Genomic DNA, 12,770 nt, shown 5'->3' with positions numbered 1-12,770 from the left:
GTATCTAACCCCGTGCTGTACCTGTCCTGGGAGTGTTTGATGGGGACAGTGTAGAGGGAGCTTTACTCTGTATCTAACCCCGTGCTGTACCTGTCCTGGGAGTGTTTGATGGGGACAGTGTAGAGGGAGCTTTACTCTGTATCTAACCCCGTGCTGTACCTGTCCTGGGAGTGTTTGATGAGGACAGTGTAGAGGGAGCTTTACTCTGTATCTAACCCCGTGCTGTACCTGTACTGGGAATGTTTGATGGGGACAGTGTAGAGGGAGCTTTACTCTGTATCTAACCCCGTGCTGTAGCTGTCCTGGGAGTGTTTGATGGGGACAGTGTAGAGGGAGCTTTACTCTGTATCTAACCCCGTGCTGTACCTGTCCTGGGAGTGTTTGATGGGGACAGTGTAGAGGGAGCTTTACTCTGTATCTAACCCCGTGCTGTACCTGTCCTGGGAGTGTTTGATGGGGACAGTGTAGAGGGAGCTTTACTCTGTATCTAACCCCGCGCTGTAGCTGTCCTGGGAGTGTTTGATGGGGACAGTGTAGAGGGAGCTTTACTCTGTATCTAACCCCGTGCTGTACCTGTCCTGGGAGTGTTTGATTTGGACAGTGGAGAGGGAGCTTTACTCTGTATCTAACCCCGTGCTGTACCTGTCCTGGGAGTGTTTGATGGGGACAGTGTAGAGGGAGCTTTACTCTGTATCTAACCCCGTGCTGTACCTGCCCTGGGAGTGTTTGATGGGGACAATGTAGAGGGAGCTTTACTCTGTATCTAACCCCGTGCTGTACCTGTCCTGGGAGTGTTTGATGGGGACAGTGAGAGGGAGCTTTACTCTGTATCTAACCCCGTGCTGTACCTGCCTGGGAGTGTTTGATGGGGACAGTGCAGAGGAAGCTTTACCCTGTATCTAACCCCGTGCTGTACCTGTCCTGGGAGTGTTTGATGGGGACAGTGTAGAGTGAGCTTTACTCTGTATCTAACCCCGTGCTGTACCTGTCCTGGGAGTGTTTGATGGGGACAGTGGAGAGTGAGCTTTACTCTGTATCTAACCCCGTGCTGTACCTGTCCTGGGAGTGTTTGATGGGGACAGTGCAGAGGGAGTTTTACTCTGTATCTAACCCTGTGCTATACCTGTCCTGGGAGTGTTTGATGGGGACAGTGCAGAGGAAGCTTTACTCTGTATCTAACCCCGTGCTGTACCTGTCCGGGGAGTGTTTGATAGGGACAGTGTAGAGGGAGCTTTACTCTGTATCTAACCCCGTGCTGTACCTGTCCTGGGAGAGTTTGATGGGGACAGTGTAGAGGCAGCTTTTCTCTGTATCTAACCCCGTGCTGTACCTGTCCTGGGAGTGCTGGATGGGGACAGTGTAGAGGCAGCTTTACTCTGTATCTAACCCCGTGCTGTGCCTGTCCTGGGAGTGTTTGATGGGGACAGTGTAGAGGGAGCTTTACTCTGTATCTAACCCCGTGCTGTACCTGTCCTGGGAGTGTTTGATTTGGACAGTGTAGAGGGAGCTTTACTCTGTATCTAACCCCGTGCTGTACCTGTCCTGGGAGTGTTTGATGGGGACAGTGTAGAGGGAGCTTTACTCTGTATCTAACCCCGTGCTGTACCTGCCCTGGGAGTGTTTGATGGGGACAATGTAGAGGGAGCTTTACTTTGTATCTAACCCCGTGCTGTACCTGTCCTGGGAGTGTTTGATGGGGACAGTGTAGAGGGAGCTTTACTCTGTATCTAACCCTGCGCTGTACCTGTCCTGGGAGTGTTTGATGGGGACAGTGTAGAGGGAGCTTTACTCTGTATGTAACCCCGTGCTGTACCTGTGCTGGGAGTGTTGATGGGGACAGTGTCGAGGGAGCTTTACTCTGTATCTAACCCCGTGCTGTACCTGTGCTGTGAGTGTTTGATGGGGACAGTGCAGAGGGAGTTTTACTCTGTATCTAACCCTGTGCTATACCTGTCCGGGGAGTGTTTGATAGGGACAGTGTAGAGGGAGCTTTACTCTGTATCTAACCCTGTGCTGTACCTGTCCTGGGAGAGTTTGATGGGGACAGTGTAGAGGCAGCTTTTCTCTGTATCTAACCCCGTGCTGTACCTGTCCTGGGAGTGCTGGATGGGGACAGTGTAGAGGCAGCTTTACTCTGTATCTAACCCCGTGCTGTACCTGTCCTGGGAGTGTTTGATGGGGACAGTGCAGAGGGAGCTTTACTCTGTATCTAACCCCGTGCCGTACCTGTGCTGGGAGTGTTTGATGGGGACAGTGTAGAGGGAGCTTTACTCTGTATCTAACCCCGTGCTGTACCTGTGCTGGGAGTGTTTGATGGGGACAGTGCAGAGGGAGTTTTACTCTGTATCTAACCCTGTGCTATAACTGTCCTGGGAGTGTTTGATGGGGACAGTGCAGAGGGAGTTTTACTCTGTATCTAACCCCGTGCTGTACCTGTCCTGGGAGTGTTTGATTTGGACAGTGTAGAGGGAGCTTTACTCTGTATCTAATCCCGTGCTGTACCTGTCCTGGGAGTGTTTGATGGGGACAGTGTAGAGGGAGCTTTACTCTGTATCTAACCCCGTGCCGTACCTGTGCTGGGAGTGTTTGATGGGGACAGTGTAGAGGGAGCTTTACTCTGTATCTAACCCCGTGCTGTACCTGTGCTGGGAGTGTTTGATGGGGACAGTGCAGAGGGAGTTTTACTCTGTATCTAACCCTGTGCTATAACTGGCCTGGGAGTGTTTGATGGGGACAGTGTAGAGGGAGCTTTACTCTGTATCTAATCCCGTGCTGTACCTGTCCTGGGAGTGTTTGATGGGGACAGTGTAGAGGGAGCTTTACTCTGTATCTAACCCCGTGCTGTACCTGTCCTGGGAGTGTTTGATGGGGACAGTGTAGAGGGAGATTTACTCTGTATCTAACCCCGTGCTGTACCTGTCCTGGGAGTGTTTGATTTGGACAGTGTAGAGGGAGCTTTACTCTGTATCTAATCCCGTGCTGTACCTGTCCTGGGAGTGTTTGATGGGGACAGTGTAGAGGGAGCTTTACTCTGTATCTAACCCCGTGCTGTACCTGTCCTGGGAGTGTTTGATGGGGACAGTGTGGAGGGAGATTTACTCTGTATCTAACCCCGTGCTGTACCTGTCCTGGGAGTGTTTGATTTGGACAGTGTAGAGGGAGCTTTACTCTGTATCTAATCCCGTGCTGTATCTGTCCTGGGAGTGTTTGATGGAGTCAGTGCAGAGGGAGCTTTACTCTGTATGTAACCCCGTGCTGTACCTGTCCTGCGAGTGTTGATGGGAACAGTGTAGAGGGAGCTTTACTCTGTATGTAACCCCGTGCTGTACCTGTCCTGGGAGTGTTGATGGGAACAGTGTAGAGCCTTGCTCGGTTTGCCAGTAGAGATGTCTGTTCTGTGATCAGGGTGAATGCGGTGTCTCGGGTGTTGGTGATTCCTGAGCAGTTGCCATTCTCGGCTGTCGCGAGGTGGGTGGGTTGTGAGTTGTGGTGGGTGTTTGTAACCAGTATGTGTGTGTGTCAGTTTCCCCAGCAGAGTACAGGCTCGCACGGTTCTCTGTGTGAAGACTCTCAGTCTGATTGTGCTGGTTTCTCTGAGAATTGGGCAGGAGATGGTGACCCAGCACCTGAGCGAGACACTGCGTCGATTCTTTCAAGGATTCTCTGTCCTTTCTGGACTGAAGGAGCAGGTAAGGCCCCCTCCATTAATATCCACATCTCGTGCAGTTAATAACCACCCAGAGCACAGTGGTATCGCTCAGCTCGAATCCAACTCCACAGACAACAGGCCGATATTCCCAGGGCATGCGGAGGGAGGGCCGCACTCTCGGAGGGTCAGCGCGGGAGGTGCGCTGTCCTGTTGTAAGGTCCGTTGGGGAGATTCTAAAATGTCGGTGAGGTGCTGCCGTTGAGAAGGGGGTGATGAAGTGGAGGTTTTTATTTGAATTTACAACACGAGAAGCCAAACATCTGATTGGTTATTCCACATGGTTTGTGTGGAATGCCTGTCCCTGAAGGAACACCCCCAGGTCTGGGTGCTGGGAGGGTTAGTGTGGAAACAGCTTTCCTAGTGACCTCTCCAGGAGTGGAGGTGACACGCATGCATGCGCACACAAAAACACACGCATACACACACACACACACACACACACACACACGTACGCATACATACACTCACGCACATACGCACACACGCACGCACACATGTACGCATTCACACGCACACACACACGCACGCACACGCACACACGCACACACGCACACGCACACACAAAAACACACGCATACACACACACACACGCGCATACACACACGCGCATACACACACGCGCATACGCACACGCGCATACGCACACGCGCATACGCACACGCGCATACGCACACGCGCATACGCACACGCGCATACGCACACGCGCATACGCACACGCGCATACGCACACACACACACACACACGCACACACACACACACGTACGCATACATACACTCACGCACATACGCACACACGCACGCACACATGTACGCATTCACACGCACACACACACACACACACACGCACACGCACACACGCACACGCACACACAAAAACACACGCATACACACACACACACGCGCATACACACACGCGCATACGCACACGCGCATACGCACACGCGCATACGCACACGCGCATACGCACACGCGCATACGCACACGCACACGCATACATGCATACGCGCGCACAGGCGCACGCGCGCATACACACACGCACACGCGCACACACACGCGCATACACACGCGCACACACACGCGCATACGCACACGCGCATACGCGCACACGCGCACGCGCATACGCGCACGCGCATACGCGCACGCATACACGCATACACGCATACACGCGCACAGGCGCACGCGCGCATACACACACGCACACGCATACGCGCGCACAGGCGCACGCGCGCACAGGCGCACAGGCGCACACGCGCACACAGGCGCACACAGGCACACACAGGCACACACAGGCACACACAGGCGCACACAGGCGCACACAGGCGCACACAGGCACACACACGCGCACACAGGCACACGCGCAGACAGGCACACGCGCAGACAGGCGCACACAGGCACACGCGCAGACAGGCGCACACACACACACACAGGCACACACACAGGCACACAGACACACACAGGCACACACACAGGCACACACACAGGCACACACACAGGCACACACACAGGCACACACACAGGCACACAGACACACACAGGCACACACACAGGCACACACACACACGCACAGACACCTCTTTCAGAGAAGTCACTGTTGTTGATTAAATGAATAGATTGTTTCTGCCTCTTGACAATCCCAGCAGTCCCTCTGATTTGTTTCCTCTGCAGATGGGCGGGAGCGAAGATTCCAGAGAGGGATTGGCCGGGCTGTCGGATGGGAATGAACTGGGTTGTGACCCTGCTGCCCTGGAAGAGCTGGAAATGGTGTTCAATCTGGAGATGGCCTATTCTGCCTACGTCCCTTTCAACTGCCTAATTGGTGAGGGCTGGTGGGGAGGGGGCAGGAGGGTGAGTGTGGTGGAGGGGTGGGGAGGTGGGGAGCGAGCTGTGTCTCCTGGTGCCACTCTCCTTTCTCTCACTCGCGGTTTCTCACTTTCCCTCGCTCTCAATTTCTGAAGGAAACTTGTACTGAGGATCTCACTCGTGTGGTGCGTTCCATTCTTCCCTGACCCCTCCCCTCCATTCCGTCCTGTCTCTGTTCTCTGTGTGTGTCTGTGTGTGTCTGTCTGTGTGTGTCTGTGTGTGTGTCTGTGTGTGTGTGTGTCTGTGTGTGTGTGTGTGTGTGTGTATCTGTGTGTGTGTATCTGTGTGTGTGTATCTGTGTGTGTGTATCTGTGTGTGTGTATCTGTGTGTGTGTGTGTGTGTATATCTGTGTGTGTGTCTGTGTGTGTGTATCTATCTGTGTGTTTGTCTGTGTGTGTGTGTATATCTGTGTGTGTGTGTATGTGTGTGTGTATATCTGTGTCTGTGTGTGTGTATATCTGTGTCTGTGTGTGTATATCTGTGTGTGTGTGTATATCTGTGTGTGTGTGCATATCTGTGTGTGTGTGCATATCTGTCTGTGTGTGCATATCTGTCTGTGTGTGCATATCTGTCTGTGTGTGTATATCTGTCTGTGTGTGTATATCTGTCTGTGTGTGTGTATATCTGTGTGTGTGTCTGTGTGTGTGTGTATATCTGTCTGTGTGTGTGTCTGTGTGTGTGTGTATATCTGTCTGTGTGTATATCTGTGTGTGTGTCTGTGTGTGTGTCTGTGTGTGTGTCTGTGTGTGTCTGTGTGTGTGTCTGTGTGTGTGTCTGTGTGTGTGTCTGTGTGTGTATATCTGTGTGTGTGTGTGTGTCTGTGTGTGTGTCTGTGTGTGTGTCTGTGTGTGTGTCTGTGTGTGTGTATATCTGTGTGTATATCTGTGTGTGTGTCTGTGTGTGTGTGTGTGTTCTAACTGGGACTTGCTGCCTGTGATGACGGCTCTGACTGTTGATCTCTTTCCTGTTGGCAGGAGATTCAGTCATTAAGAAGGTTTTGTGGAACCATGATCACGTATGGAAGCTGGTGACTCTCTACCAAGAAACGGTCAGCCTGACGGGTCCCGAATCTCCACACCTCCTCTCTCCACAGCCCCAGCAGGGCAAGGGTTTTGCGCTGTGTGTCCGGGACACTGTGGCGAGCGATGATAGAGTCACTGGGACATTTGGCAGTGTGACGGTAGGAAATCGTATTGAGATCCCGCAGGACACCACAGCGTGGAGTCATCACCTGGCCAAAGTCAAGCCCTGCCCCAACATGCTGTCGTTTGCAGGGTCCCAGGAGGAGAGTTCCCTGAAGGAGGAGCTGCCGCGGAGCGCTAGGATGCTGTGTGGCAACTGGCTTGCCTACTGGCAATATGAGATTGGCTTGAGTCAACACGATACACGTTTCTATTTCCACCAAATCAGGCTGCAGCATTTCACGGGCCACCTGGGAACTGTCAAATGCCTGTCGGCATTGAGTGGTGAGGATTTCTTCCTGAGTGCGAGCCGGGACAAGACAGTGCGTCTGTGGCCTCTGTATAACTATGGTGATGGGACCAGAGAGATGGAGCCACGTTTAACCTACTCCGAGCACAGGAAGTCTGTCTTCTACGTCCATCAGGCTGAGGCCCTACAACAGGTGGTCAGCTGCGATGGTTCCGTCCACATCTGGGACCAATTCACAGGTAAGAGGACCCAGTTCAGATTCATGATGAAAACTCCAGAGACACTGACCCAGCAATTCCCAGCCTCCTGCTGAGGGGGGAGTGGGTTCAGGTTTGTGCTCAGGGTCCTGAAGAGATGAGAGGAATTCACGTCTGCTTCTAACTTCAGATCAAAACCCAGTGAGCGGAGTGTCAGACTGGGCCTGGCCTGGGGAGGGTGTGTCTGTGTCTGTGTCTGTGTGGCTGTGGCTGTGTGTGTGTGTGTGGCTGTGTGTGTGTGGGTGTGTGGCTGTGTGTGTGTGGGTGTGTGGCTGTGTGTGGCTGTGTGTGTGTGTGGCTGTGTGTGTGTGTGGCTGTGTTGGTGTGTGGCTGTGTTGGTGTGTGGCTGTGTTGGTGTGTGGCTGTGTTGGTGTGTGGCTGTGTTGGTGTGTGGCTGTGTTGGTGTGTGGCTGTGTGGCTGTGTGTGGGTGTGTGGCTGTGTGTGGGTGTGTGGCTGTGTGTGGGTGTGTGGCTGTGTGTCGGTGTGTGGCTGTGTGTGTGTGGCTGTGTGTGTGTGGCTGTGTTGGTGTGTGGCTGTGTTGGTGTGTGGCTGTGTTGGTGTGTGGCTGTGTTGGTGTGTGGCTGTGTTGGTGTGTGGCTGTGTTGGTGTGTGGCTGTGTTGGTGTGTGGCTGTGTTGGTGTGTGGCTGTGTGGCTGTGTGTGGGTGTGTGGGGGTGTGTGGCTGTGTGTGGGTGTGTGGCTGTGTGTGGGTGTGTGGCTGTGTGTGGGTGTGTGGCTGTGTGTGTGTGGCTGTGTGTGTGTGGCTGTGTGTGTGGCTGTGTGTGTGTGGCTGTGTGTGTGTGGCTGTGTGTGTGTGGCTGTGTGTGTGGCTGTGTGTGGGTGGCTGTGTGTGGGTGTGTGTGTGGCTGTGTGGCTGTGGGGGTGTGTGGCTGTGGGGGTGTGTGGCTGTGGGGGTGTGGGGGTGTGGGGGTGTGTGGGTGTGGGGGTGTGTGGGTGTGGGGGTGTGGGGGTGTGGGGGTGTGGGGGGGTGTGGGTGTGGGTGTGTGTGGGTGTGTGTGGGTGTGTGTGGGTGTGGGTGTGGGTGGGTGTGGGTGTGGGTGTGGCTGTGGGTGTGTGTGGCTGTGGGTGTGTGTGGCTGTGGGTGTGTGTGGCTGTGGGTGTGTGTGGCTGTGGGGTCTGTGGGGGGTGTGGGGTCTGTGGGGGGTGTGGCGGCTGTGGGGGGTGTGGCGGCTGTGGGGGGTGTGGCGGCTGTGGGGGGTGTGGCGGCTGTGGGGGGTGGGGCGGCTGTGGGGGGGGGCGGGCGGCTGTGGGGGGGGGCGGCTGTGGGGGGGGGGGCGGCTGTGGGGGGGGGCGGCTGTGGGGGGGGGGGGGCGGCTGTTGGGGGGGGGGTGGCTGTGTGGGTGGGTGTTAGGGAATGGCTGAGTACAGGATCAGTTTGATTAAACCCCGTCGAGTGGGTTGGATTGGGGGAAATGTCAGGGTTTGGGGAATGTCTAAAATAGGCTGAGCCAGGGTTTGCCGGGGGGGGGGGGGGGGGGGGGGATCGGGATCTCCTGGTGGGCAGTTTCGGGCAGTGAACCACTTCATGTTTCAGTTCTGATTTGCTGCAGATCCACCTGAATTCTGCATCGTGCTGTACTGGAGTCTGCCAGGAGAGACCCTCAGTGAGTCAGGGGGATGGGGGTCAGGGGATGGGGGAGAGGGGCAGTGGAATAGGGTGGGGGGTGGGGGTGGATCGAGAGAGGAACGCTCAGCTCTGTAAAGGTTTGAATCTCCAGACCATCTTTCGCCCCGACGCCGCCGCGACCCCGACCCCGGCTTCCCGATCCCGACGCCGCGACCCCGGCTTCCCGATCCCGACGCCCCGACCCCGGCTTCCCGATCCCGACCCCGGCTTCCCGATCCCGACGCCCCGACCCCGGCTTCCCGGTCCCGACGCCCCGATCCCGGTCCCGACGCCCTGATCCCGATGCCGCGACCCCGGCTTCCCGACCCCGGCTTCCCGATCCCGGCGCCCCGATCCCGATCCCGGCGCCCCGCTCCCGATCCCGATCCCGGCGCCCCGCTCCCGATCCCGGCGCCCCGATCCCGGTCCCGACGCCGCGACCCCGGCTTCCCGATCCTGATCCCGGCGCCCCGATCCCGATCCCGGCGCCCCGATCCCGACGCCGCGACCCCGGCTTCCCGATCCTGATCCCGGCGCCCCGATCCCGGCGCCCCGATCCCGGCGCCCCGATCCCGGCGCCCCGATCCCGGCGCCCCGATCCCGGCGCCCCGATCCCGATCCCGGCGCCCCGATCCCGGTCCCGACGCGACCCCGGCTTCCCGATCCTGATCCCGGCGCCCCGATCCCGGCTTCCCGACGCCCCGATCCCGGCGCCCCAATCCCGGCTTCCCGACGCTCCGATCCCGATCCCAGCGCCCCGATCCCGGCTCCCCGATCCCGGCGCCCCGATCCCAGCTCCCAAACACACTCTGGACTTTCTCAGTTGTCTTTTCCAGGGAAGCCAATCCGGATTTTTGATGCCTTTGATTCGCGGAATCCAGTCACTGCTGTCACCTCGATGCCGGCTCCTCACAGCAGCATCATCACCGGCACCGCCGACTCCGCCCTGCACTTCATCGACCCCAGGAAACCGGGACTGCAGGTAAACCCCTCCCGGGGCTCTCTGCTGGGGGTGGGGGCTCTGTGCTGGGGGGCGGGGGGGCTCGGTGCTGGGGGGGGGGGGGGCTCAGTGCCGGGGGGCTCTGTGCTGGGGGGGGGCTCGGTGCTGGGGGGCTCGGTGCTGGGGGGGGGGGGGAGGCTCAGTGCCGGGGGGCTCGGTGCTGGGGGGGGGGAGGCTCTGTGCTGGGGGGGGGCTCTGTGCTGGGGGGGGGGCTCGGTGCGGGGCGGGGGGGGGCTCGGTGCCGGGGGGGTGGGGGTTCAGTGCTGGGGGGGGGGGGGCTCGGTGCGGGCGGTGGCTTGGGGGTGGGCGGGGCTCGGTGCTGGGGGTGGGGGCTCGGTGCTGGGGGGGGGCTCGGTGCTGGTGGGGGGGGCTCGGTGCTGGTGGGGGGGGCTCGGTGCTGGTGGGGGGGGCTCGGTGCTGGTGGGGGGGGCTCGGTGCTGGTGGGGGGGGCTCGGTGCTGGTGGGCGGGGCTCGGTGCTGGGGGTGGGGGCTCGGTGCTGGGGGGGGGGCTCGGTGCTGGTGGGGGGGGCTTGGTGCTGGTGGGGGGGGCTCGGTGCTGGTGGGGGGGGCTCGGTGCTGGTGGGGGGGGCTCGGTGCTGGTGGGCGGGGCTCGGTGCTGGGGGTGGGGGCTCGGTGCTGGGGGGGGGCTCGGTGCTGGTGGGGGGGGCTCGGTGCTGGGGGGGGGGGGCTCGGTGCTGGGGGGGGGCTCGGTGCTGGTGGGGGGGGCTTGGTGCTGGTGGGGGGGGCTTGGTGCTGGTGGGGGGGGCTCGGTGCTGGTGGGGGGGGCTCGGTGCTGGTGGGGGGGGCTCGGTGCTGGTGGGCGGGGCTCGGTGCTGGGGGTGGGGGCTCGGTGCTGGGGGGGGGCTCGGTGCTGGTGGGGGGGGCTTGGTGCTGGTGGGGGGGGCTCGGTGCTGGTGGGGGGGGCTCGGTGCTGGTGGGCGGGGCTCGGTGCTGGGGGTGGGGGCTCGGTGCTGGGGGGGGGCTCGGTGCTGGTGGGGGGGGCTTGGTGCTGGTGGGGGGGGCTCGGTGCTGGTGGGGGGGGCTCGGTGCTGGTGGGGGGGGCTCGGTGCTGGTGGGGGGGGCTCGGTGCTGGTGGGCGGGGCTCGGTGCTGGGGGTGGGGGCTCGGTGCTGGGGGTGGGGGCTCGGTGCTGGGGGGGGGCTCGGTGCTGGTGGGGGGGGCTTGGTGCTGGTGGGGGGGGCTCGGTGCTGGTGGGGGGGGCTCGGTGCTGGTGGGGGGGGCTCGGTGCTGGTGGGCGGGGCTCGGTGCTGGGGGTGGGGGCTCGGTGCTGGGGGGGGGCTCGGTGCTGGTGGGGGGGGCTTGGTGCTGGTGGGGGGGGCTCGGTGCTGGTGGGGGGGGCTCGGTGCTGGTGGGGGGGGCTCGGTGCTGGCGGGGGGGGGCTCGGTGCTGGGGGGGGGCTCAGTGCTGGGGGGGGGCCGGTTCGGTGCCGGGCCGTAGTCCTGCTGTCTGTGGGGTTTAGGTTGCACCGGGTGTGTCAAGTTGTGATGAATGTTTTGGTTCCCGGGCATCACCATTTTGGGGCTTGTTTTTGCAGCATGAATTCAAGCTGAATACGAGTGTGACGGCCGGCCTGATTCGCTGCATGGCCGTCAGTCCGAGCGGCCGCTCGGTCGCTGTGGGGTTCTCATCCGGCTACATTTACCTGCTGGACACGAGGACGGGTCTGATCCTGAGGGTGTGGCAAGCCCACGACAGTGACATTCTACAACTCAAGGTACACCGTGAACCTCACACAGCCTCCTGGTACTGGGGGGGGGGGTGACGAGGTCGGGGAGGGTGGGGAGGGGGGTGACACGGTCGGGGAGGGGGGAGCACGCAATGCATCCTGGGCCACAGCAGCAATAGGTCAATGTTTACTGTGCCAAATCCCTGGTCACTGCGTCAGGGATATGAACCGACAGGGAGTGACCAGTGCGCAGGTTAGTGGGTCCGAGCTCGGGACGGTTAGTCCAGCCCAGCCTCTGCCAACTGCCCACTTGCCGGAGTGTGTACGACAGGAAGCTCCCCAGTGGGTGACTGACTCCGAGTGGGTGGATATGGAGACGAGTGTGTCCTTCACCTGCAGAGGTGAACAAACCCCTTGGCCTCTTTCAGGTCACAGGGTCAGGATTGAGTTCCTGCTTTTAAAAACTGCCCATGCTGGGGTTGTGTGGGTGGAGGGCGAGAGAGGGCGAGGTTTGGGTGGATGGACTGGGATTCTGCTTTCTCCTCCGCACGCACTGACGTTGTGTTGGGAATGGGCCAATCAGCAACCACCCTGCTGTGGAGCCCTGTCCCCCTGTCTTCACACAGAGGGGTCCGATGGACAACTTTCAGGAATCTATTACCCAGTGAAAGGGTTGCTGGTATTGGTGACAGATTAGTGGAAGGTTTTCTGATCTCCCATAGACTGACCAATGAGCAGCCACAAGCGCTAACCCACTCAGTTGGCATCTCGACTGAAACAAATTGAATAATAACTTTCCAACTGGAGGAAAGACTTGGAACTTAAAACAATCGTCAAACTTCTGGAGAGGGTGAGCCATTCAGCCCATCAAGCCTGCTTCGCCATTCAATACAATCATGGTCGGTCATTCACCTCAATGCCTTTTCCCCTTTATGTCTTTGGTATTTAGAAATTTCTCCTCTCTACTTTAAAGATACTCAGTGACTGAGTTTCTTTGGGGTAGAGAATTCCAACGATTTACAACCCTGAGTAAAAACAATTAGCCTCATCTCGGTCCAAATGGGCTTCGCTCTAATATTGAAATTGTGTCCTGCATCTAGCCTGCCTATCCCTTTAAGTATTTTGTAGATGTCAATGGGATCACCTCTCATTCTTCAAAACTCAAGAGAATATAGGCCCAGTTTGCCCAATTTCTCTT

General features: G+C 58.7%; 1 protein-coding gene across 1 annotated transcript in view; it reads left to right on the top strand.

The window, feature by feature from the left end:
* wdr81 (WD repeat domain 81) overlaps nucleotides 1-12,770 on the top strand; it is a 58,590-nt gene that overhangs the window by 38,460 nt on the left and 7,360 nt on the right. Inside the window, exons 6-10 of the mRNA XM_072470013.1 lie at nucleotides 3,524-3,689; nucleotides 5,376-5,526; nucleotides 6,546-7,241; nucleotides 9,723-9,868; nucleotides 11,441-11,620. Coding sequence (XP_072326114.1) covers nucleotides 3,524-3,689; nucleotides 5,376-5,526; nucleotides 6,546-7,241; nucleotides 9,723-9,868; nucleotides 11,441-11,620 — 1,339 coding nt within the window. The remainder of the gene's footprint in view (nucleotides 1-3,523; nucleotides 3,690-5,375; nucleotides 5,527-6,545; nucleotides 7,242-9,722; nucleotides 9,869-11,440; nucleotides 11,621-12,770) is intronic.

This window comes from Scyliorhinus torazame, chromosome 12 (assembly GCF_047496885.1).
Source record: "Scyliorhinus torazame isolate Kashiwa2021f chromosome 12, sScyTor2.1, whole genome shotgun sequence".
Classification (NCBI taxonomy): Eukaryota; Metazoa; Chordata; class Chondrichthyes; order Carcharhiniformes; family Scyliorhinidae; genus Scyliorhinus; species Scyliorhinus torazame.
This window is presented reverse-complemented; position numbering and strand designations above follow the sequence as displayed.